The sequence below is a fragment of the Anarrhichthys ocellatus genome, unplaced genomic scaffold (assembly GCF_004355925.1).
Source record: "Anarrhichthys ocellatus isolate YVR2014 unplaced genomic scaffold, GSC_Weel_1.0 scaffold3, whole genome shotgun sequence".
Taxonomy (NCBI): Eukaryota; Metazoa; Chordata; class Actinopteri; order Perciformes; family Anarhichadidae; genus Anarrhichthys; species Anarrhichthys ocellatus.
Genome location: NW_022280033.1, coordinates 7,528,674 through 7,554,368, shown reverse-complemented (window position 1 = coordinate 7,554,368; position 25,695 = coordinate 7,528,674). Strand labels below are relative to the sequence as shown.

The window sequence follows — 25,695 nt, the reverse complement described above, 5'->3', positions numbered from 1 at the left end:
CAGGCTAATAGTAACTATGTTTACATGACGTAACTTATACAGCTACATGTAGCTAACTGTTACATGCTAACACGTTACATCCGTCTCCCTTCACAGCAAATGCTTTCTTCTTCACTGGGCTCTGTAGGTTTTTTCTCACAAACGTACCTGTAGTTTGAAATATACTAAACTTGGACAGAGCCCACAAAGCTGTGTCCTTCCAAAGTCCTGAAGGCTAGACTGAGGCTCCCCAAATGAAACAATCCAACTTTGCAGAGAGAAAACTAATGGTGCATTTGGGTGGTCCTCATAAAGTTGTAAAGTTAAAAGTTTATCAACAGGAATTTGCCCTTGAATGGTAAATATCAAGTTAACTGAGCTTCGAGTATAAATTGTGAACATGTGGAGAACTCTACACAATAATGTTGGTAAATTAAGTAAAACTTGCATTTATCTGTTATGACCTTATATTAACAATATAGTTTAATTCATGTCTGGCTTCTATTATAATAACTTTATTTATATAGCACCTATAAACTAGGGTTATATACCACAAAGTCAACAAAGACTTGAGGCACAACTTCTTTAACATGTAACCTAAACCATTATCTTTTCCTAACTTTAGCCAAAGTGCTAACTTTAACCAAAGGATGCAAACCCTCATCTTTATGGTGTCAAAGTCCTGTGCTTTGTACGACCGCCGTCCACCCTGACTTCTTTCCTGTGACAATCTCTTTCACCTGTTAACATCATCCATGCAGCATTATTTCCCACCAAAACATAAAGTAAATGGCAAACAAATTATTACCTGTGATTTCTAGATGCTGCACGCTTTTGTGGTGGCTAGCACTGTCACATCACAGCAAGAGGGACTCGTGTTCATTGCACAGTCCATCTGCTTTTAATGGTTTTATGTGAAGCACTTTGAATTGCCTTGTTGTTGAAATGTGCTATACAAATAAACTTGGAGTTTGCATGTTCTCCCCATGTCAGCGTGGGTTCTCTCATGGTTCTCCAGCTTCCTCCCAGACTCCAAAGACATGCAGCTTAGGTCAACTGGTGATTACATTGCCCGTAGGTGTGAGCGTAAATGCTTGTCTTTCTCTATGTGTCAGCCCTGCGATAGTCTGGCGACCTGTCCAGGGTGTACCCTTCCTTTGCCCAAATTCCGCTGGGACCCTGCACAGGATAAGCAGTTACAGATAATGGATGGATGTAATTTCTAGGAGACAATCCAGTCAACAATCCAGCCCCAAAGGTGAGAGGTGGGATTGTGGTTGGGACTCAACACAAATTTCTTCATGACACTCACTTTTTGCATGGTGCCATTGTCATACTGAAAAATAAAAAAAGTGTCGCGAAAATATTGGAAGCACACTAAAATATCACTAAAATATCCTTCTTCTGTATGTTGTAGCATCAAAATTACCCTTAATCATAACTAAAGAGCCTATAGTCCAAATCATGTCAAACAGTAAACCACAATATGTAGAGAGGGGCGTCCACCTATTTTTGGCCATATAACACTGAATAATGCTGAAAAACACTGATTGGGCCTTTAAATGACATTTTGATGTATACTGTACACAGGTAGAGAAATATGTGAACCTGTTTTTAAGCAGTATGATAACAGTGATAAAATGCAGTGTTTTTAGCAATGATTCAGAGTGTTGCATATCCATCTGCAGCACTTCTAGACTCCATCACTGTATCTAGCCCTCCAGGCACTCTCATCGTTCTTCCATTTCATTTGTCTCCATATTGTGCCCTGAATTGACCCTAGCTTTATAATTAGCTGTCTGCTATGCTCTGGTCCTCTAGTTACAGTATGCATTTGCACTGTGAGGAATGAGAAAGTTTAATACATCTGTCTCACACTCTTTGTTTGCACAGTTTTTTTGTATGAGATTTACAGTGGAGCCTGTAAATGTGACAGCTTGCTATTCCAATTCAAAAGTAGAAAAGAAAACCTGTAAGTTAGTCTCATGGCATACAATTCAACGGCATCAGTCTACTCCGCTGAATATGAAAGATAGTGGGACCATGGGATAATGATGCAGATGCAACAAGCAAAGGTGGTGGCTAGTGGGTGAATACTGACAGCTTGGATTATTAGTGTTCATTCCCATGACAGTCCAATGAGACGAAAAAAATATTGCTTTTCAATTTTCACTTGATTTTATTAGCAACCCATTTTTTTCTACTTTTATTTTAAAGTATTTTTGCAACATGTAATCTGATTTTGTGGTAAAAGTGGTGATTGTGTATGAGTTTATAAGCATTTATACAATTTGAATGTACAGCGCACAGAATCAAAAAACACAGGACATGATGTTATCTGTCCTTTGTGCCAAGGTGGTGCACTTCCAGGAAATTAACCTTGTTTTGAGTGGTTGACGATCGACAAGTGGGGTGTATCTTGGTTTGGTTTAGGTTGTAGAATTTTGGGACAGTTGGGCCCAGATCACATCATCAGTAATGTTCCCTTGTGTCATTGAGTATATATATACATACACACACTATAATATATGGCTAACATTGCTAGTGTCCCGTGGGGCAGATTAACTCTTCTAGTACTCACAATTCTATTTAACATGATGGACATCATTTCTGTTGCTTACAATAACATTTCACACAACTACGACCAGTACAGTAGGTCAAAGTTGGGTTCATAACATTATAAAGGTACCTGAGAAAAGATACAAGAAGCCAACACAAGGGGACAGAAGAGGAGGAGATGCAACTTCTGCCCTGCAAAGAAGGACTGCAAAACAGAGACAATGCTGCAAATGTGGGAAACACATGTACAAGTTCCACACACGTAAAGTTTCCTACCACTGCTTTGAATGCAGAGACTAGTTTATAATCAGCATTGTATGATGTAATGTTTTGTGTTCTAAGTGGTAAATGTTGAATTAATATTGATAATTATGATTTCTTATGATATAGCAGTGGGGACAGCGTTTATTGGTTGCAATGATTAAACATGCATGGTTATATTATAAATTCCAACAGTTTCAGAATGTTCATGCCATTTTCAAACTCAATAAAATATATTTAAATCATTATGGCTTTTATGTCTTATGTAAAACAGGACATGATAATGTGTAATAGTAGATGTTTTTCTCCAAAAACGAATGTTGTAAAACTTAAAAAATACACTCTCCCTGCGCTCTGAAACATTTATTAAGGATTAATTATACATTTATTAATGAGACATAAGCTATTTTAGACATTCTAAATAGATCTGTAGTTTAAAATTTGGTATAGACAATTACTATGAGGGAATTCTTGACCCGGACCATACTGTGAAGGCGTTAAATATGAACAGTATGTAAGGGTTATAACAAACAAACAAAAAACTATTTGTCAGACCATAATGCATGCTGGTTCCAGGATTGTCTCATTTATCTACAAACAGAAGCATATACCATCAGAATGATTTGAAAGATGTTACAATCACATAAAAAATATGGAAACCATTGAAAGTAAATGATCAATAACATCGTCACAGAACATAATCCAGGCTTTGCAGAATGGTAATATATATGGCTGGTGAACGAGTTGCACTGAGGCAGAGAAGATACAGTAGCTTGAGCATGGATATTTGGTGTGCATTTATTCTGTTTTCAGTTTCTTTTGTCCTCTCTTGCATATCTTCACGGGTGTGTATTCTGTATTGTGCTAGCAAGTTTTCATTTTTCTAATTCTGCCCAGGGAGTAATGTGTCCGGATTTACAGGACAATATATCTTCATATAGGCCCGTGCATGTAACATATAGTGACTTTGACACATCGAAACCAAAATCATTTCTCACATCACGCCATGCTGGGCAGTGTAGATTTTTGATTAACAGCTGTAATCGAACTTGAGCCCATCCTTCTGAACCATTTCCCCTTGGCTGTCCAAAAAAAGAATCACGTTGGATTTCGAGCTGTCTCAGACTTCAAAAGGCGTGAGATGGGAAAGAAGCGAGGAAGTGCAAGTGGAGGCACATAGACAGAGAGAGAGGGTTGGGCATGGTGGTGGGAATGTACTTGAAAGGAAGACAAACAGCCCATGAAGGAGAAGGAGACAAAGAAGAGAAACTTGTGGTGTGGTGTACGTGTGTGTGGTGGGAAGAAAAGGGTTGTTGTTGGCTAGCAATTGCCTGCCAATATACCCTAAAAGGTGAGGGAGCAGAAGACACAACACCTTTGGTCAAGTTCTAAAGTCCTATTTTGTAAAAAAATAAAAATAATTCTCAGAAAGGTTGCAGAGGGTTTCAGTAGTATTGACTTTCCTTTCAGTCTGTGAGGAAAGCCTACAGGAACCCCAATGAGTCCTAGTTAGCCCACACAGCAGATGTGGGACAAAATCCATAATGGGGAAGACGTTTCTTTCCTCTGGCTTCTCTCTTGTCAGCATAAAATGTAACACGACAGTAAAAAATACAACCATTACTTGTTTATGATGTTGGGAGCTGGGAAGATTCTTTATCAGTTGTCATTCCAAACACGTACTGGTTCCTTTTAATTTGCCATGTTGTACTGCTATAAATCTGCCCCAACATCATCCTAATGCTAACAAGGAGAAAAGGGATTTGGGTGAACTCGTTGTCGTGCTGTGTTTTTTTTTTTATCACTTTTCTAATCTAATCTAATCTATTCATGTTGTTGTTTGCCATCTACTCCTACTGGAACTAACTTAAATAAGACTTGATTTTTAAGCATGCATATATTCCTCCCACAATAATGTCCAAGCAGTATTTGTGAACATAAAAGATGTCCTAAAGCTAGAAACCAGAGAACCAAGATTGTGTCCAGAAGGAGATGTCTTACTGAGACTGTTCCGCAGATAACAGAGGTCACTTTGTAGATTCAGGGAATGCTTTGCCTCAACTTTAACATTAAAAAAAACGTGATTTATACAAACTGTAAATGAGCTGCAGCAGTACTGTGCAGTACAACTTGTTCTCAGACAGAAATATCATCCTTATACTGTAGTAACTGTCACCAGATGAGCAGAGTTACCTTGTTTCTCTTCACCAATCCCTTCTTAATTTCACTCTTCAATATACTGTAATGCAATTATGCAAAGCTTCACTTTCTCTGGCCGGTCTCATTATACACAAGTATGGCTTTTAAGATTCCTCTCTCCGTTTGTCTGTATGGCATTAGAAATGGGCTCCATTGGGAAGATGAAATGTATGACTGTCTTCGTGGATGTCTCCCAGGGGGGAAAACACCCCCCTGGGAGACATCCATGCTGAAGACACAGCAGTTAGTGGCATATCCTAACAACTGGCAAAGGTTCAAACGAGTTGAAATGTTCATCTATGCAAGTCAAACTGCCCTTCTGCCTAACATTGCTGGTATTTCCCTTTTAGAGACAGATCTGGTATTTTCAAAGTGGGTCAAAGAATTTCTGCTTGATAACAGATGGTGTCTGCTCTCCAGTATCAATAAACAAACAAGTTAATTAGAAATGAACAGAGCAGCTTCATAATTGTGTATATCTGTTGGTCATATTGTGGTGACATATTTGAGCTAAATAGATTCAGAAACATTATTTTGGAGCCACATATGGGCACACACACACACACACACACACACACACACACACACACACACACATACTGTACATTCACAGAAGTGGTTTAATAGAAGAATTCATTCTTTAATTAATTAGTTAATTGTGCCTTACATAATAACCACTTAGGGTTTACTTGCCTTTTCCAGCATACATTTGGCACATGACAGGAAACCAGCCTGCAAAGGCTGTCAGTCCATCTCATGGTTGACAGAGACAGACAGTCATACACACATTCCTGCTTAGGTGTGTCCATTTTAGGTATGGATTTCACCCAGCTTGCATGTTGGAGGAGAGAACATGCAAACTCACTACTGTAGAGAAACAAACTTCCAATTGTAGAGGAGAAATGAGGTAATCACTCAGGCACCCGTTGTTAAGGAATCATTTTGTTTTTTTACAATGTGAATCCTATTTTGCTGAGATCAATCAAACACGGTGACATAACAGAAGAAAAAGCCGTCAGATGATCTGGTTTTAAACAAACTTTGAGCAAATTAGTTTGGAATAGAAATTGAAAGGGAACTGCAACAATTAGCACCAAAAGTGTTCGCTGTAAGACCTGAGACCACAGTTTTTGTGTGCAATCCGCAACCCTGTCTTTTAGAAATGATGTGTGTACACAAATTATTATACGTTTTGAGAAGAAATGTAACAGCTGCCTGGATTTTGCCCCCTGTCATGTTCATTCTGGCACCTGATTTTGATATTGTCTTTCTTTTCACAAAAATGTAAAAATGTATATTCATTTTAGTCAACAAAAACTGAAAATATGTATAACTTTGCTCAGGGAAATGTTGTCGCCCTCTTTGCCATGGATTTTTAATTTATGTCTTCTAAGCATTTTGAGGCTCCACCTCTCGCCATCTTTGTTGTGTTGTACTGTCACTATGGTTATACGTGTAACTCTCGTCTATCGTTCTTCCCTACCCTCAGGGAAGCCTTGGGAGTGCCTAAACATGACCATATATAACGTTTATCATGCTCAATTGTTAATAGTGGATTTTGTATTGCAAGAGCGCAGATTGCCCTGTAGGGAAAACTAACGACATACATTGTCAGTGAACATTTTACTGATATGCTCTGTTTCACCATTTTGAGACTTTGCAGATACTACCATTAACATAATTTCCTCATTATAATGATAGAAAAAATATTTTGGGTAATATCACGTTTCTTACCTTTTTGCTGTTGCTTTAATAGGCGTATATAAATGTAAATTCAACGAGACAGGATTGCAAAGAGGAACATTCTGGGAGTGCTCACTTAGTATTTTATCTCCAAAGAATCGTGTACAATGTACCTGAACTGTTGGCTTACAACCTGATCATCTAACTGCTCGTGTTTTCCTTCCCATCTTGTACAAATGTCTCCCTGTTCCCAGAAACCACAGTTACTTTGATGTGTACAATGTTATCATAACTGACAGATACAATAGTCAATTATGACAATCCAAGTTGTAATAAATTGAAAATATCCTTTAAATAATATGAATCAAGTTAAAGAATATGGCTGAAGGAACAAAAACTATAACTGACCCAGAACATCTGAGAAAATCCTGCAAACTATTACTAAAGATGAGCTGCAGCTGTGGGAGATCAAGCAAATTGTATTGATATCTCGACAGGCTCGTCCCTGTGTTCATGTACAGGGAAAAGGCTCAAGAACAAAGACATCAAAGAGATAATAGTAATCCAGTGATTCACCAATGAGCAGCGTTGTATTTTCAGTGACAGGGCCAGTTTATTATAGTGGCAAACTGTCCTAAACTACTCCCACTGTGATTTTAAAATGCCTTTCTTTCATCGAGACGATGAAGGAGGTACAAAATAAGTGTTGCCATCTGCAATAAAAGAGAGTTTCTCCTTTTAATGGCGTGGGTATAGCCGAGTGGAGTGTGCACCTTGCTGTTCATCTCCTCCATGCGAGTGTGAGCTGTCTGGGTGATGGCCATTATGGTTGCTGCTACTGCCTATGCGTCTGCTCCGCCGGGATCACTGAAGTGTTGGAACTAACAAGCTTGGGATGCAGACAGCGGATGCACAAATGGGATTTTGTCCTGAAAGCTTTAGAGTTTGCTCCCTGTCTTCAGTAGAAACAGGAGAGAGGATGATGCTGTTTGCAGGGACTGTCTAAGTTATGCGCCACCAGAATGAGATGATTACATCTGATAATCTTGCTAATGATCTACACTGGGGAAGAGAGCACATAAAAATGAATGAGCTACACCGATGTACACAGTTTTCAGTCTCACCCTCTCATCTCTCTTTTTCTTTTATTCCCTTTCACTGTGGTTCAGATTTATGCAGAATCTGAGATATTCTCCACCCAGGAATATGCAATATTCCTTGTCATAGTTTAAGCACACGCAGGATGTGGGGCATATAGACGCGCACACTAGGACACATTAAAACTCTTCTCCCCCCAGATATTTCTTCACATATTAACACAGGCCTCTTTCTTTGTCTCTCTCTCTCACACACACATACACGCACGCACAAAGACACAAACATGCCGAAATCCGCACAATGCTCTCCCGGCCCAAGGTTAGTACAGATTAAAAGACGTGTCATTGATGGAAGAGGCTCCTCCTCCCTCCCCGGCCTGTCACAGTGTGTTTGGGAACAACCCACTTCATTTTAGCAGCATAATGGGTAAACAGAGTGTGATCAGTCCAATTACCCCCTCATTGCAGAGGCGTTCTGGCGGGAATGGCCTGTAGAGAGAGGGAGCTGTCTGGCGTGCAGCGGAGTTGCAACAGTAGCACCTGCTGCCCAGAGCCCTCACTTGTATGAATCTCAATTTGTTTGTACAGCCGTGCCAAAAAAAACAGTGACCAAGAAGTGATCCCTCTGAGGAGGATGGCACTACTGGCTAGCCTTCTGATTGCTGTTTTCACTGCACTGTCTGAGGACATGTGCAAGATCAGAAGGTGCTGTTCTCAGCAATGAACTCATGTCAATGTCATTCCTTCCACCGAGTTGTTTTGTGCTTATTTCTGACTGTGCAACATTCAAGGACGGCGAATTTTCTTATCCCCCATACTACAACATGTTGTACAGCTCAGTAGATGCTCAGCATGATTTTGCAGCCAAGAGTTCATCCACAGTACAGTAACAAGCTGCAGTCCTAAACATGAATTCTGAAAATATGTCTTACGGTTTTACCGGTTTTCAGACATTCATTGTTCACTATCAAATGAAGAGTATAGGACAGGACAGTTGGAAGCCCAGTACTAGTCCCCTCTTCACTTTTCAAGTTTCTCTCATGACAAGTGTGGAAAATCGCGCTGAATATGTGCAGGTCCTGGATTGGTTTAGCCTTGACAGAAAGGAGTAATTGCTCGATATTATATTCAACATCTGCCCCTGCATTACAGCGACATATCTGGTTACATTCTACCTCCTGTTATTGTAATCCAATCCAGTTTGTTGTCTTTGAAAAAGATGGAAAGCCTTCTCTTGAAGGTTCTTCCTCGGGCAGCTGTCCACTGAAGCAAGCAAATCTAAGGTGTGTTTCAACTCTTTATCACCAGGCATCTTAATACATTTATGAGGGGAAAAAAATCTTTTAAATAACACAAAATAAAACGACTAACGTACAATTTCTGTAACAACTGACCGAGAGCCCTATCAGCAGGAAATTGAACTTGCCTTTCACAATTCATTTGGCTCCACTAATTGAAACCAATACATTTCAAATTGCATATTGATTTAGAGAAAGCTATTTTTCTCAGATCTGCACAGTAAAAAAAATGAATGAATAATGCAAAATGTGAAGGTGCCAAGATTAAAACAGTTGTTGAAGGCTTGCTGTTGCCTGTGTGGCAGCAAAAGTCATGAAGATCACAGCCAACATATCACAGTATGACTTCAAAGGTCTTCGTGTTTCCTGGGCTGTTGTGCAGTAGAAGGCCTGAGGTGCATTGTATTAGTGGCCTAATTAGAAAAAGCTTAGTGTGTCACCAGAAATACAGGCACAGTAGAAAACCCCTGCACCGCTGCAGTTATGCACATAAAATGACATCAGATCACGTCTGGTTCTTTGTCAGGAAGTCCAACTGAATTTGCCCCAAATGTACTCCCCGCGTGAGCGCGCTTGCACATAGTTGACAGGTGAATCCGGAGGTGATTGATGCAAGTAAATTGTGTTTTTCTGTCTTTTCAGTTGCAAAAATTGCCACAACGGGGACACACAACTGCTCTGCAAGGCACAAATTACTTTTCCTGTCAACCGCTCCGAGTCAATAACGTGCTGTTTCGGATAACTTTTATAGGTTTACATAAATAGCCTCTAAAACGTTGCAGAATAAAAACTCTGCCGTCCCAGACGAAAAATAAAATAGTGGAATAATTTAAAAATGCCATCATTTTAAAGCCTTTTCTCCCTAAATATCCCCATGAACAATGAGCTCAAATCGTTTCTGCAGTCACTCTCTGTCGGCGCGTTTGCCTGATGCGCAGCACCTCCCCAACTGGTCCCTCACTTTGACAAATTCCTGGACGTGAGCGGGACTGCTGAATGGCTTCTTGCTCGTAAAGATGATACCCTGAATGTTTTAGAAGTTGCCTTACCTATTGTATCCCCGCTGGTAGACTATCACTTTGGAAAAACACAATGGGACTGTGGTCATTTTTGAGTTTTTCCCTCTTGGCTTTCGTGTTGCTGTACTCCTTTCACCCCAAGTTTGTGGCTCAAGCGGAAGTAAGTTCTCGAAGAGCCAATGACAGATTGTATCGCCTGGATGTAACACCGCTGGAGGCACGTACAACCCGAAAATCAACGGAGGTTAAAGTCGACAATAGCGCAAAAGTTTTCATCGCTTCTGAATCGGAAGCAGCCGTTGCTTTGAAACCGAACAATGGAAAGCAAGTAGGGAATGAAACACAGAGTGGACTTGGACACGAGTCGCTGATCGGCAACACAATTGCACCAAACTATCACAACCGTCTCAGAATACCAGGTAAAAAGTGTGATAACATATCCGAGGACAACCATGGGCGACCTGCAGCGAATATAATGTTAGAAAACACATTTTCTGAGATAAAAAAGAGGGCAAAAAGGAGTGTGCGTACAACATACACCGACAATGTGGATAGGAGTACAAGTGGACAAGCTCAGTCAAGAGAGAGGTTTGTGGAGACTGTCCAAGGTGTTTCCAACTCCAGACCCGAGTACCGGCACACAGGGGAGGAAGCTAGAGGCTCTAACCCGAGGCAAAGTGAGCCGCACCTGGACACTTCTACTTTTGCTCTATCGGGAGACTCGGCGCACAACCAGGCGATGATGCACTGGTCCGGACACAACAGCAGCGTGAGTTTCAGTTTTACAAAAACACTTCATAATATCATAATTGCTTTAGAGAACACGCTATTTTCTAACACACTTAATACAATGCAAATATTTATCGCTCTCTGAAATTCTAATTCTGAACCTTTTTTAAATAGATTTACGCGAATTTGCCACATTTTTTACGCACAGCCATTTCTGCGCGCACAAGGGGAATTTCTACTTCCAAACTAATTATTTCATTCTAACATAGTCTTGAATTGACCAGTACATGTTCTCTATTTACATGCATGGTCATGCTTTTTTGTTATTTAGGTTATGACTGTAAGCGGATTGCGCGCCAGATGGATATGACTATTCACCTGCAGGATTCCCTCTTGCTTTTTCAAACCTGCGTGAATCATTTTTTTAACAACGTGTCTGTCACCTGAACTTTAAATTAACAGTTAACCCCGCAGGTACATTTACCTGCCACTGAGGTATGTGAAGGGGCAGGTATTTTGACAGCAATCACAATACATTAATTATTTATGAAATAATCAAGTAACGTCTCTCAGGATGGTGCAGTAGCTACTAATAAGGATGGTGTCCAACCAACCTTAATGTGACGCTGATGAGACACAGTATGACCTTCTGGCAAATGAACCAGGCTTTTGTTGGTGACATTTGACTCACACTTTGTTGGTAGTTGTCTAATTGCCTGGGTAAATACAGCATTGCTATATGTTTGTTGTTGAAAAGTTGCCAAGCTTTACACTTCAAAACAGATGGAAATATACACAGCTTAAATGAACTACAAGACATTGCAGCAACCACCCAGACCACCCCCCATCCTCATACAGACACACACATACGCACACCATTTTACCATCACAAAGACAAAGCCATGGAGATTTTATCTCATGCAGCATGCAAAAATGTTTGCAAGCTCCAGCCTTTATCAGGTACAAGGATCTAACAAGTATAAACAGCCTTGTACAAAACAAAGAGGCTACTCTCATTTTTTTTGACTGCAGGTAATTCAGATCATCTCAGTTTTCTGGGAAAACGGGTGTGTGCCAGCAACATTAATCAGAAGATTTGTGTATCGCAGAACCTCTGTAAATATCCAACAATAGAGATATATTTAACAGAATAGCTTATTTCAACCTCTACATGTATTTCATCTGGTTCATTTTCTGTTTGGTAACATATGTCATAACGTTAAAGGCATCGCAGACTTTGGCCACGTTGATGTATTGCTGTGGACAGTCTCTATGGAAATATACCAGAAATACATCTTGTAAAATCTGATTTGTGGGCTGTATTGTGAAATATGTCGTTGGTTTGAGATGTCTTCACCAACGATGGCCTTTTATACTGCAGGACACTGTTCACTGGATCATCACTGATGGGCTTGTCACTGCAGCCAGTCAACATTTGAGATTTATACAGTCTGAACCCCTGTCGGGTTCAAAAAGTAGGAGTGGAACTGCAGAGTTTAAATTGATGGCATTTTATGACTGAGTGTTAGAGCTCAGACTATAATAGATGTAAATGACTGATAATAAATCCAATCTAAAAAGGACATTTGAAGGAAAATTACTTCATTCCTGTGGTCTAGGGTAGCTCTATCAAATATTAAATTCAAGACTTTGCCTGTGATCTGGCCAAGATGTAAAATCCCACAGGGAGTGAAATGAGAAAGATGTAGAAGGTGATGGTGAATGTGCCGAGGGGGGGGGGGGTACGGATCTTTACAGTTCAGATTTGTTAAAGAATTTCATCGTATAAAACCTGAAATCTGTCCATGAATCAGCCCTACCAACTGTTATTTGATTTCTGCGATTGTCTGAGACATCAAAGCCTGGAGTCATAGCTCTACGGTCTCTGACTTTAAGAGACATAACATTGATTGGACTCGACCATGGGGATAAAACATATACTGAACAAATTCCCTTTTAAATGAATGCTACATGTAGTATTGATTGACTGCATGTTTCTCACTTTTAAAATCTGCCTTGAATGTGATATGATTTGTAATGATGTGTGCCATAAATACGAGCAAAAGTGGAAATGAAACCAATTAAAAAATACGGATAAATACACTTGGCTTGGGATGCACTATTTGGTTAATCAATATTTCAGTCTTTTTGCCTCACATGAGTGTTCAAGCTGTGATACGATCTTGGTTATCTTTCTAAGCAGCCTTTGCAGCACATCCTACTCAAGGGATGCAAAGTCGCCCCTGCTACCCCCCTGAAGGCAAAAGTCTTAGTGGGCAAGCCAGCTGGTGATCAGTGAGTTATTGACAGTCAAATGATTTTAGGTTCCTGATTGACAATTTTTGCAAGCTCCTCACAGCCAGCTGACCAAACTAGGACACTGTGTTGAAGTTGAAGGCAGCTATTGAGCGTCTTTATTGACATCACGTCCCTTGAGCTTCTGCTGCTGAAATGATACTGAACGTTGGTGTAAATAAGGTCCACCTCTAATGAGAATATGGGTCTGATCATCTTCAGTGGTCTGTTATGAGAAACTTGTTCTGGAAGGAGCTGTATATTGATGATGCCAGCTGTTCTTCTTGGCTTAGGGTTCAATCTTGTTGTTTATTTGTAATGTTTTGTCTGAGGTGGCGAGGGCCAAACAGTCCATCAGCTCTGTAAAATCTTTTCGTCTTTTTCTGATGCGACTGAATGGGAATCAGACAGGTCTCCTGGGCCGCGTTGTCCGCATGCTTAATCAGAACGAAGCGGTTATTGTTGCACATAATCTCAACGGTATAAATAGACAATATAAAAAAAAAAAGGAAATGGCACGGCGCTGGGGGACACTTGTGTTTAAAACCGGTTCATTAGATAGACAGCCATTCCATTTAACATGCCAGAGCTGGTTGCATAGAAACTCCTTGATCCATAAAATCAAATGGAATGGGTTCTCAATTCACAAAGGTATTTGACCAGTTTGTGGGTCTTACAGGATGATGAAAAGTGCATTAAAAAGCTGACTCTGATGTCTTCAGATACAACAAAGGGAAACATTCCAATGTGGTTTTGTTTTTCTGATAATTTTCCATGTTTCGCTTTCATATTCTACACACACAACCACATTTTCTTGGTTTTGCAGTTGGAGTTTGGAGTAAAATCCCCTTTTAATAAATAAAAAGACACATGATGTTCCGTCAAAGGGGGCTGATATGTGACCTTGTAAAACTTTATCCATGCACTTTTCATCTTCCTCTGGCCCGCTGGTTGCTAGCTTAGGGGATATTATCCATACTACGTTTGAGGACATTTTGAGATGTCATTGCAAATCGTTTTCATTGTGCAGCACCTCAGCATTTAGACATTTTTAAATTTCAGATAAGCTTGCTTTTTATAGTATTTTTAATACAGCATCTGATTCAACTGATGGTCAGTCAAGTGTACTAGATATGAATTTTAAAGTGGTAGCCAATGGGAAAAAAACAAAACGATGGGAAATTTCTTTTCGACTAGCCATTTTCATCCTCCACCTGCTTGTCCCCCTTGGGGTGTCAGCACCATAAGTCTGTTCATTAATCCAGCCCGTCTCAAGCCTTTAGGGGTGCACTCTCCACTGATGTGATTGTAAGATACTGATAGAAACGGCAGCAATCCTACGTGCTATGTAAAAGATAGACCGCTGATTACAACAGCTAAAACAATTTCTCATGAGCCTGGGAGATAAATTAAATAAAAATGGCTAAAAGATATACAAAATGTTCCATGTTTCTTTGTGCGTCAGTGTTATTTTACAGCACACAGGATACAATTTCCCCCCTCTCAATGGACATAATTCGGTGAGAAATACTGTTTTTTACTCCTCAAATGACATGCACGTGTTCCCCTTTTTTTCATGAATCATTTGTACTTGGGGACCGTAATGCGTCTCATCAACATAGGCTCTCAGCACTTCCTCAGCACTTAGACTGTACTTTTGGCTCACAAAGTGCATTTTAAACAGCAAATATAAAGGCCTGCCACCAGTATGTTCAAGCGCACCGTCGTTGCTTGATTCCTATCTGCCTCCCTATCAGTCTCAGCCTCTCTCTCTCTCTCTTTCTCTCTCTCTCTCTCTGTTTAACACACACACATACACACACTTATTTGAATTTTAATCAAAGTGACAAAGCGGGTGCAGAATCATATTCGACAGGTTTGCATGTGATTAATTACTTTAATAACTGTTGCAGTGTGGTAGACACATACTTGAGCTGTGATTAGGTTATGAAAACAAATGTATGCATTTTCTGATTGGGAAAATCACAAAATTCAAATTCAAATCGGGTGATGACCTCTTTATTAATCATCACAGAGATAGAGTTAACGCAAACTACACTTAATGGAATACATTTTTATGCTTAAAGGACCTGACTGATTTTGTCCTGTTCTTTAGTATTATTGCTGCTTATATGGGGTGAACTAAGTTTGGTAACATTAAACCTTTAGATTTGCAGGGCCTTGAAGCAGCATTTTGCCTCAAGCCACAGCATTTACTAATATATTTACATTTTACAGGGATTGCTCGGAGAAATGTTTTTTTCCAATCTAGTGGGATAGAAAATAATCAACCTAAAGCACCACACACACACACACACACACACACTGAGCAATCAATGTAGATGGTGGAAAACTTCCAAACACAAAATTACACATTTAAAAAATGGCATACTCACTCAATCGGTATCCTAGGACAAATCCTCTGAAATAAGTAATCGTTTTTGCATTGAACAAAACAAAAACAAAAAAATTGACTTTGAGTTAAAATCAAAATATATATTAGAAAATGTTAATGCTGAACGTATCTGCAAAATGTTCACTGATAACATTTTTAAATTGTGTTCCTACAATAGCGATCAAAGCCTGATGCAACTTTTGAATGGTTATATTTTTGCACTCATAACACTTAATGGTGGTGGTATTGGTTAAATAAAGTAAGCACGTTACATTAACTTCATTAACATGAACATGAATACCAGTTTGGCATCACTGATGCCCTCTAACTTCACCACCTTCCTGTGACTTTAATTCAGCCCAAGAACGTAGTAGTTTGTTGCCTGGAAAAGACGTTCCTACTGAACAGAATCCTGGCTGCATTTATGCTTCCCTTTAAATGTAGCTGGTCAAACAAATAAGCTGCATATGATCTTTACTTTTAGGATATATAGAAACTCAAATCTGAATTTTGACTTGACCTTAAAGAGAAGGCAGTCGCTAACTCTACACATTATGAAAAATGCAAATCAGTGATGGGAGGGTGGGAAGACAAAACAAGGAATTGTCGGACACATTTAGCTCATTATTTCAGCCTCACTGCACTTTTTGCAATGAAGGGGGCCTTTTAAGGTGGAGTGACTCTCTGTTCCAAAACCTCAATTTGGACCCACTACCGCCTTTGGCTCCAGCTCAGACCCCCACTGGCAGAAGCCAGACCATTAGGAGCCAAATCTGTGAAGGAATATAAGAGACTGAAGGAAATGCCTGCATGTTGTTAAGTTGCTCAAAGTAAAAGCTAACTAGTGTTCAAATTGATCAAAACTCTGTTCATTTTCCAAAGATTTTATGTTAACATATTTCACACGGGTAAATTTCCAATTTCTGTTGTATTCCATGGCCTAATGAATAACAGGATTACACACGAAAGTAAGTAAGTGTAGTCATGCTACTTTACCTTCATCTGCTGAACAATAAATACGAGCAAACAAGAGTGCCACAGAACAAAAAAACCTTTAAGACAAAAACGCTAATGTTGTGTTTTTGTCTCTCCACGGCGCTTACAATGCATCAAATTAATTTTAAATTGCACGGGATGTGACTAAAACTTTGTCAAATGTGTCAAAACATTTAAATGACTTTTAAAATTGCCATCAGATTTGTCCTTGAATACTGTGTTCCTTGTTTTGTATAAACCACAGTGTATTGTGCCGTAACGTCAACATCAAAACACAAAGAGGAAGAAAAAGAGAGTTTGTGTATATTTCTATACTTAGTCCATTAAACATACTTCATTTACTTTGTACTCATGTCCCACTAATGGCAGAAACAGCATACTTTATTGTGTTTTGTCGTTTGCAGCAAAGAGACATATACCATGCCCAAAACATCTTCTCACAATAAAGCTATGTTAGAAGTGAATCCCTTTTCTACTCAGCCCATTTCATTAATTCCCCCCCCCCATAATGGGCTGAATTGATTGCTGAAACTTGCATTAGGGCTATATAACCGAAGCTCGGGAGTCAGGAGGATAAGCAAACATACAGACAGCACACTAATGTACAAGGGACATTTTGTGTTCACTTGATGAAAGCAGCATCCCCAGAGTATGTTTTCGCCCACAAAAGTACAAACAATCAATTTGCTCCACAGATAAGATGAGGACAGAGTAAGGCCTCCCTTCGACCGCACCATTTCTCTTGAAAGACGCTTGTCTTTTCTGCTAAGTGCTCTACTTTGGAGGCATCGTCACTGAGCCACAATCAAGATGTTGTGTTCATATCCCTCCACCCACTTGCAGTGCGTCTTGATTTTGCCCTCGTCGCTGTCGAGCCTTAAAGAAATTTATGCAAATGTGCAACTAATACTGTATTTCTTTTCTCTGCAGGTGTTTGCATCAGATAATTTCTAATGGATGCATGAATATATTAATCTTTTATCTTAAGAGACACAAAAGGAATTTACAATTTATGTCTTTGGCGTTGGATGTGTTGTGACACTTAAGTTTTGAGCTAATTTTGATACACCAATTACTTTCAACAGGAGTAGTTTTTTCAGTGTTTTTGTCTCAACAAAGGCCCTAAAATGATGTTCTTTCTTGTGTTCTTTCCCCCTCATATCACGAGAAATTAAAATTAAAGTGATAGCATGTTCTCAGTGTGCAAGATCTAGGTTGTTAATTAGCTATTTGACTTTAAAAAAAACAGTGTTTGTCAAATTACTCAAACGATTCTTTGTTGCACTCTGTTTCTGTTTGATTTCTCTTAATGGAGCTGGGAATGTAATGAGCTTTTAACAACACATGAAACGGGTTTTATTTTTGTGTCCTCAGAATTGCAACAGGCCAGTGAAATGCAGTGTAGTAAGTTGAACAATGGAGTCCAGGTCTGCTCCTCTCACATCGATATGCCAGCTTTGGTGTCTGATAATGACCAGGATGTGTGAGGGGGCCCCCATGGATCTGCATTATTCGGTAGACTTTACTCTTCCATCTACGTTTTTCACCGTGCTTCCTCTAACAGATTAATTCTTCCGCTTCTAAAGTAATAATGGCGAAATGGCAAAATAGATTAAATTTTGGGGTAATCTATTCAATGACACAGGTATATAAAAAAATATGTAAAAGCTGAGCATCACCCCAGCCTAGCCTATTACATACTCCATTTGCACTCAAAAACAGCCTTTGTGTGGGTTTTTCTAATGTCTGTATGACTTTTAGGATAGATTGTGATCATCTGTGTTTTTATGGTTATGTCTTAAGAATTGTATTGTATTGACTGCTGTCATTTAATCAGTTTTACATTTCCTTTTTGATCTGATCTCATTTTTTTTGATTACCTTCCCGTCTGTGTTATAGCCCGACTGATAATGAATTTCTGAGGCAGATATAGTTACAGATATTTGCTAGTTAAAACAAACAAAAAACAATGGTTACATTTTCTAAACATACACACACACACACCCACACACAATATAAACAACCTTGATACGGATCCCTTTGATTCATTTTAATAAATTGCAATAACTGATATATTTGACCACATTATAATATAGAAATGTGAATTATGGCAGCTTTAACATTTGCATGCACAATACACAGTAAACAGGATCATTTAGAAGTGTAAAAAATGTACTTGTCAGTGCTTTCAGGTGGACAAACTATGTAATTCTAAATGACCTCAAACATAATTTGACATTTCTGTACTACAATTTCATGTTACTTATCGATTTAACATATACACCATACGGATACATCTGTTGTATGCTAATATTGGCTTACGTATCGGTCTTGCTTTGGTCTATGTTACAAATTGTGTAACTTGTATGTTGTATGTACTGTGTGCCGCCGCTGCTGCTGCTGTTGTTGCCAAGTTGCACATGTAAAAGAGATTTTTAGTCTCAGTGAGGCACTTTTCTGGTTAAATAAAGTTATTATTGTCATAAATTAATATAAATGATAAAAATAGTTTAAAAAAATAGAAAAACATAAAATTGCACAAACATATACACACATGCACCTACACACAATCCAGGTAAATATAAGTGTCTGCACTCAAGGGTTGTCAGATTATGTTTTAATTAAATCTTTTGAATTACACACCTTTACTCTGTTTTATCAAATCTGATAAGGCCACAAAAACTGACCCCCAGACAGCTGACAGAGAAAGATGGCATATTTGGGTAAAAGGCAGCTTATGAAAGCTTATATTTAAGACATGATTTAATTAGGGTTGACACATTTCAGTGAGTTGTCGGGCATTTTGATGTTTTGGTTGGACTCAGAGGAGGTAAATAGACAAGGGTTACTCCTGTGAGATGGCTCTGTGTGTGGATGCGTTTACCCCGTAGTGCAATACACAAAAGCTTATGTGTATTCATGAGAATGTAAATGTGTATCATTTCAGTGGTGAACTTTTCCCTAGATAGTAAAGGTAAATAAAATGGATATATGTGTCAATGCTTCTCTGAGCATGAGCCTTCAGCCGTGTTATTACAAAGAGCCTTACATCACTCACTGCTATCAACTTTGGGGGTCCCTTGGAAATTAATTTAGATCTTTCAGTTGGCCCCTCCGGCTAGGTTCAAAAACACTACCAGATCTACATGAAAGTGGCTGCATTTCTTACATTTCTAAAGAGTTCTCCTACTTCCCGTTGTGTGTTACTCCTGAGAAGGAAAGAAACAAAAATCTGGAGGTGTGATTTTTTTTTTTTTTTTTTTTTTTCCATTTTTTGTCCCTTTTTTCCCTTGACTACCCAATTAAACAGAAATGTTTTTTGACGGGTGCTGTCTTGATGATGCTTTACTGGGGGCAACAGGTTCCATTTGGAGCGTGGTGTTAGAAAGCACAGTAAGGCTGCACTGATGTGCTGCAACAGTCTATTTCATTTTATTGATAGCCATATTGCAGGACAGTACACAGAGATGATTCATGGCTAAAATAGCAAGCTGTGTCGGAAATCCTCTGCCCACCAACATGGTGTTGAGATGCCTCTCACGTCTCACTGAAGCACTTTAAAAATTAGAGAGAGAAAGAGTTAATACCTTTGCATGGCCAACGAGCACCTGACTGTGCCTTTTAATGGTTTTTTTTCTGTCTACTCTATATGTGCAGGTGAAATGAAGCAAAAAAATACACAGCAAAAGAAAGAACCTAAGACAGAAAGATTGAAAGAATGACAGAAAGACAGAAAAATAAGGAAGCAAAGAAGGGAAAGAAAGCGACAAGAATAGAACGTTAGGATAAAAGGATGACTAAACCCAACTCCTCGGAGGAGGAGAGCCAATCTGAAAAATGATTGGTTGACTTTCCTGGGGCAAAGCTCTCTTTGCTCACATCAATAAAACATAAACATGAATAAATGCACTGCTTTTGGCCTTCCAGGGTCCTTACTTAATTTCATGTATGCAAGTGAGCGATGATACGCATGGAAAATTGTATTTACCTAGAAGGCTCAAATAATTCTGGAAGCCATTTTGTGTTTGTTTGCTCCCCAGTATTTACATAAAAGCAGGGCTGCACCATAAACTCTTCGAATTTGCTTTTAATGCTTCTTCATTTGTCAGCTCTTCGTAGTTTAAAGGAATTCTTCAACCACAAAATGACCATTTGAATATCATGTCCTCCCGGCTTGTTTCCTTGAATTTATGAAGAAAACTGTTTTTTTTGCTTTCATCCACTGGGAATCAAAAAGCTGAGAAAAGTCTTCATGAATTATAATAAATGGCTGTGTTTAACAACAGCAGAACTATATTAAAATGTGTTTACAAACATTACAACTTGTAGTATAATCCAATTCTCATTTATGCACTGCTCACTACTTCATGCATTTCACGCTAAAACCTTACTATTTAAAACACTTGTAATGCTGCATAAACAGTCTCCCGCTTGCGCAGGTAGTTTCTCGTCTGTGCAAGTCCGAAGTGTTTTAAATTGTTCGATTTTAGGGAAGATGCGTGTGTTTGGGAAGTTGTGCAAGTGCGACTGGACAAATGAGACTTGGATTATACTGCATGAGTTGTGTGGGAGTTTGTAAACGGATGTTACCATATTACTTTTGCTGTTGTCATATGTGGAACCCATTTCAATTCTTCAAGAATTTTCTCTTTGTTTTGGATTCTTTTGTTGAGGCATGCAAGATTAACAAAGTCTTCTTCAAGGATTCAAGGTATCACTTGATATACAAATGGTCATTTTGTGGGTGAAGTATTCCTTTAAGTCACACATCTGATGAGCAAGTCCTATGCCGTCCCTCAGCATTTGCATGTAAAGTAATTGCTCCCTATTGACTTTAGCCACAGATGCACAGCTATCAATAATGTTGAAGACATGGGAACACACAGTCTCCAGTGATGTACTCTTGATGTATCTACTTAGGGACAAATCAACCAGACAGTCATCTGCCTCACTAGTCTGTTGGTCCCTGAGGTAGATCTCCAGTGACCCATTTCAATGGGTCAGCTTTTGTTAATGAGCAGACAGCACAAAAACGTTGACAACATTTAAGACAGAGCTCCTAATGACAGCTTGGGTGCTGAGAGGCTTTTTGTCATCAAGCGGTGCCATTTCGGGCTATTTTTGGACTCTGTTTTACATCCTCAACTAAATTCGTGAGCATTTGATTAAATTGGATCCATGTGCAAGATGGTGCAAGTGATTGAAACCCATAAAACTGAACATTTATTCGTTGTTCACTCAGTTAATTTGCAGTGCTGGATATTTGAATCCCTTTGGTTGGGAATGAATCGCCTCTAGTTTGACACTGATGAAATCAATTCCCGATTCAATTTACCTCATAGTATTTGTAATGTCCCACGGCACAGAGTCATTGTTGTTAGCAAAAGAGAACTGAAGAGACAAGTGATCAACAGTTTGGCAGAGTTTTTCTCTCGTATCTATTTTTCAAAGCAGGCAATTAGGCCTAACATCACAGCCACTTAACTAAGTCTGTACTCCAAATTGATTCAGACTCCAGCGTTGGACCTTGCAGACATGGTGCATTTAGTTATGCAAATGCTTATCTCTCTGTGTGATTGGTTAATTAACCTGTAATGCAGATAGTCCCTAGCCATGCACAGTAGCCGTTGATGGCTAAATTGTGGGTCAATTGGTTTTTTAACATTTTCAAAGCAGGCTTAGAGGCATGTCTTTGTTCCGCCGAGTCTTGTGTGACTTTTCTCGGTTTAATGACTCGTTCCGTGGGTCCCTTAAGGTTAATGTGTTTAAACTCACTGTAATTGAGCTTTTGACATATCTTTCAGGCCTTTTCAAAATTCGTCATATTATGCCATGTTCCTGCTCCTTGATTGTTATTATCTACCATTCCTTCTTCCGCCCTCCATGCCCTGTCCTAAACTCTATACCGCAACCCCCCACTTTCTATTCTGAGTTATGAGCGTCCCCATGGGAAGTCATTTATAATGCCACTGGAGTGACAATAATTCGTTTGCACACCATTTCACTCTGCCCTCTGTGCCTTGGCAGGCTTTTATGGGCCACATTTTGGTTTCCCCCAGAAACACATTGTCCAACCATCCTGAGAGAACAAGCAAAAGCATTTAGACTGCAACTGGACGTCTTCCAATGAGTAAAATAAGTGACATAACATCTTCCAACAACATTTGAGGTCAACATTTGTTGGTGCTTTTGCAACTACTTTACTATTTTGAAGGTAAAAGCAAGCATAAGGGGAGAGGGTTGTGCTCTGCAGCCAGTGACTGCATATTCTTTTCAATGTTCAGTGAACAATTATGTTCAGATTTTGCTGTTATGTGGGTATTATTCCACATGAGATACAGACACAATTCTTGACAGCCCACATGGATTTTTTCTTCAGATCCTGTCACCAGCAGACTGACATCTCCTGACAACACGAGGATCACTTGTCATACTGGATAACATACTGTATGGGGCTGATATTTATTAATGAAGGGATTTAGCAGACATGTTGAATTCATTCCACACCATTAGATGTAGACAGGTAATGAAGAACTTATGCAAAAGCTTTTTAGTGCAGACCTTGGCATCTAATTCAGCATGTCTGTTGCTGTTATGTTGTAGGTGATCCTGATCTTGACTAAGCTGTATGATCTTAACCTGGGTGCTGTTACTGAGAGCTCACTCTGGAGGTAAGTTTGTTTTTAATCATTGCTATTTCCCCCGTTCAATCTAAATACAAAGGTTATGGCATCATTGCAAGGATTTTATGAAAATGCAAAAGCACAGCCCTAAAAACAATAAGGATAATATATTCATAGAGAGTGCAGTGTAGTGTAAGTGTGATTTATAGTGTTCCCACTTGCTAGGATACGAACAATCGAGTTACACTGGAAGCCAATATGAAGTTTGTTTTAATAAAGCAATCTGAAGTAGTTCAGAATGAAGCATCTCCTCTTTGCTTCCTTCAGTCTTATAAATAATAATCTTTTTAAAAAAAAAAAGGCCCAACCTATTTTCTGTCCATCATCAACAAAGAACCTGTTTGAAAGGCTATTTTTGAAAGATAAACCGGAAGACTTATCTGAAGGATTCTTTGTTTATGTCTCTTTTCCTCTGACCTAGAAACCTCCTGATAGTCTTTTGATTGATTGTTATCCGTAACCTTTCGATTCATAAGCAATTTACATGCAATTTCTACTGTATAGCCACAGTAATTCCATTCAGGGTGTATTGAGAGGTGAGTTACAGTGCCCTGTCGTATCATAAATAAGAATGGAATTCATTAAGGATTATACCACAGAGGCCAATCCAGCCCTCTGATATGGCTTCTTTCTCACCTCTCCCATAGCCTGCAGAGAACTCATTTCACACTGAAATACATGTGAAAAAGAGACCATCAGTCTGCCAAGCATACAGTTTCAAATTAATATCTGTTTCACTAGAGGCGCCGCTAAGATTTACACCCAACTTGACACATTTTGAAATCCCATATTGTGCACAGGAGGTCTTCCATCATCAAGGTGTCTGCTTAACAATAGCACCACGAGTAAATTAGAGTGTACCTCAGGGGGTGCACGAAGGCTCTTAGTATGGGTATTAGAAAAACAGAGATTTGAATGTTATGAGAAGAAACTGGAGTAAATGATTTCTTTGATAACACAATAAATGATTTATGACTACAGCTACGGGCCACTCTTGGTGGCAGAATGCAATGTGCAGATCAATGGGTGACATGCAGAGACTTTCTAAACAAGCATCAAGTCCCTTTTTGCGTTTTTAGATGGCTACCCTTTCTGCTAAAGAAACGTCACAATGTAATAAAATAATTTAAAAGGCTTTCTTCCACAGCCTCAATCAAAGAGAGATATGCCAACTGAAAGGAGTCCTTAAACACAAATAAGTTTGAGGGGTAAGTCTTTGTAAACAATGTCAACACCAAATAGGACGATTCAGATTAATGCACAGACAATGATAGCAGACACTGGGTATCTATCCAATTATGCAGTGAAATTACATTTGGAGGCACTCAGGTAGAACTGGGAGTGTGGATTGGCTGTTTGTGGCGAGGAGAAATATGAAGATTGGGATGACAAACACATCTACCCTTGTCATGGGATGCATGGATTATAAGGAATAAGCAAATCTGTGATGAACAAGTAACTTCACATGATGCGACAGACCTAAATGTCTAATTTAATTAACAAACTGGCCATTTAATTAATAATGACCAAGAACTGTGTAATTTATTCTCATTTATTGTTCTCTTTTTAACTTAAACCTGTATTTGTCAGCGTATTTGTGTGCTAATTGGTTGCGCTATAGAAACAGAAATACCACAATTACGCTTCCCCTGCTGAAAAGAAAAGTGAATACAAGAGGATGAAACTAAATATCTAATTCAGTTGAAAACAGAGAGAACAAAAGGCCACTAATTTAAGATTTGAAAAAAAAAAGGATTTCACCACTGGTCTTTAAATTCCTTCCTCATTGTCTTCAATGTACAAATATCTACAAAGGAGGGAAGGAGAGTAATGGTCTATCTACTGTGAGATAACAATGTGTTCATCGCTCAGAATGTTCTTATATTCAAGGACTATGCTCGTGTTGGATGTTTTTGTCTTTCCACTGCAATTTGCATTTAATACATACACTTACCACTCACCGGCCACTTTATTAGGTACACTTTGCTGGTACCTGGTTGGACCCCCTTTTGCCTTGAGAATTGCCGTTTTTCTTCACGGCATAGATTCAACAAGGTGCTGGAAACTTTCCTTAGAGATGTTGGACCATATTGACATGAGAGCATCATGCAGTTGCTGCAGCTTTGATGCGAATCTCCCGTTCCACCACATCCCAAAAGAGCTCTATTGGATTAAGATCTGGTGACTGTGGAGGCCATTCGAGTACAGTAAACTCCTTTTCTAGAAACCAGTTTGAGATGATTTGAGCTTTGTGATATTGTGTGTTATCCTGCTGTAAGTAGCCATCAGAAGATGGGTGCACTGTGGTACTTAAGGGATGGACATGGTCATCATTAATACTCAGGCAGTAACACCACCACCAGCCTGAGCCTGTGATACAAGGCAGGATGGATCCATGCTTTCAAGTTGTTCATGCCAAATTCTGACCCTCCCATCTCAATGTGTCAGGAATCGAAACTCATCAGACCAGGCAACTCTTTTCCAATCTTATATTGTCCAATT

The 25,695-nt window shown here is 39.2% G+C and overlaps 1 protein-coding gene across 1 annotated transcript in view; it reads left to right on the top strand.

Annotated features, from left to right (window-relative positions):
- Positions 1-10,010: 10,010 nt before the first annotated feature.
- The window catches only part of LOC116379525 (VPS10 domain-containing receptor SorCS3-like), a 38,575-nt gene continuing 22,890 nt past the window's right edge, over positions 10,011-25,695 (top strand). The window contains exons 1-2 of the mRNA XM_031841480.1: positions 10,011-10,864; positions 23,114-23,181. Coding sequence (XP_031697340.1) covers positions 10,169-10,864; positions 23,114-23,181 — 764 coding nt within the window. The 5' untranslated portion in view covers positions 10,011-10,168. The remainder of the gene's footprint in view (positions 10,865-23,113; positions 23,182-25,695) is intronic.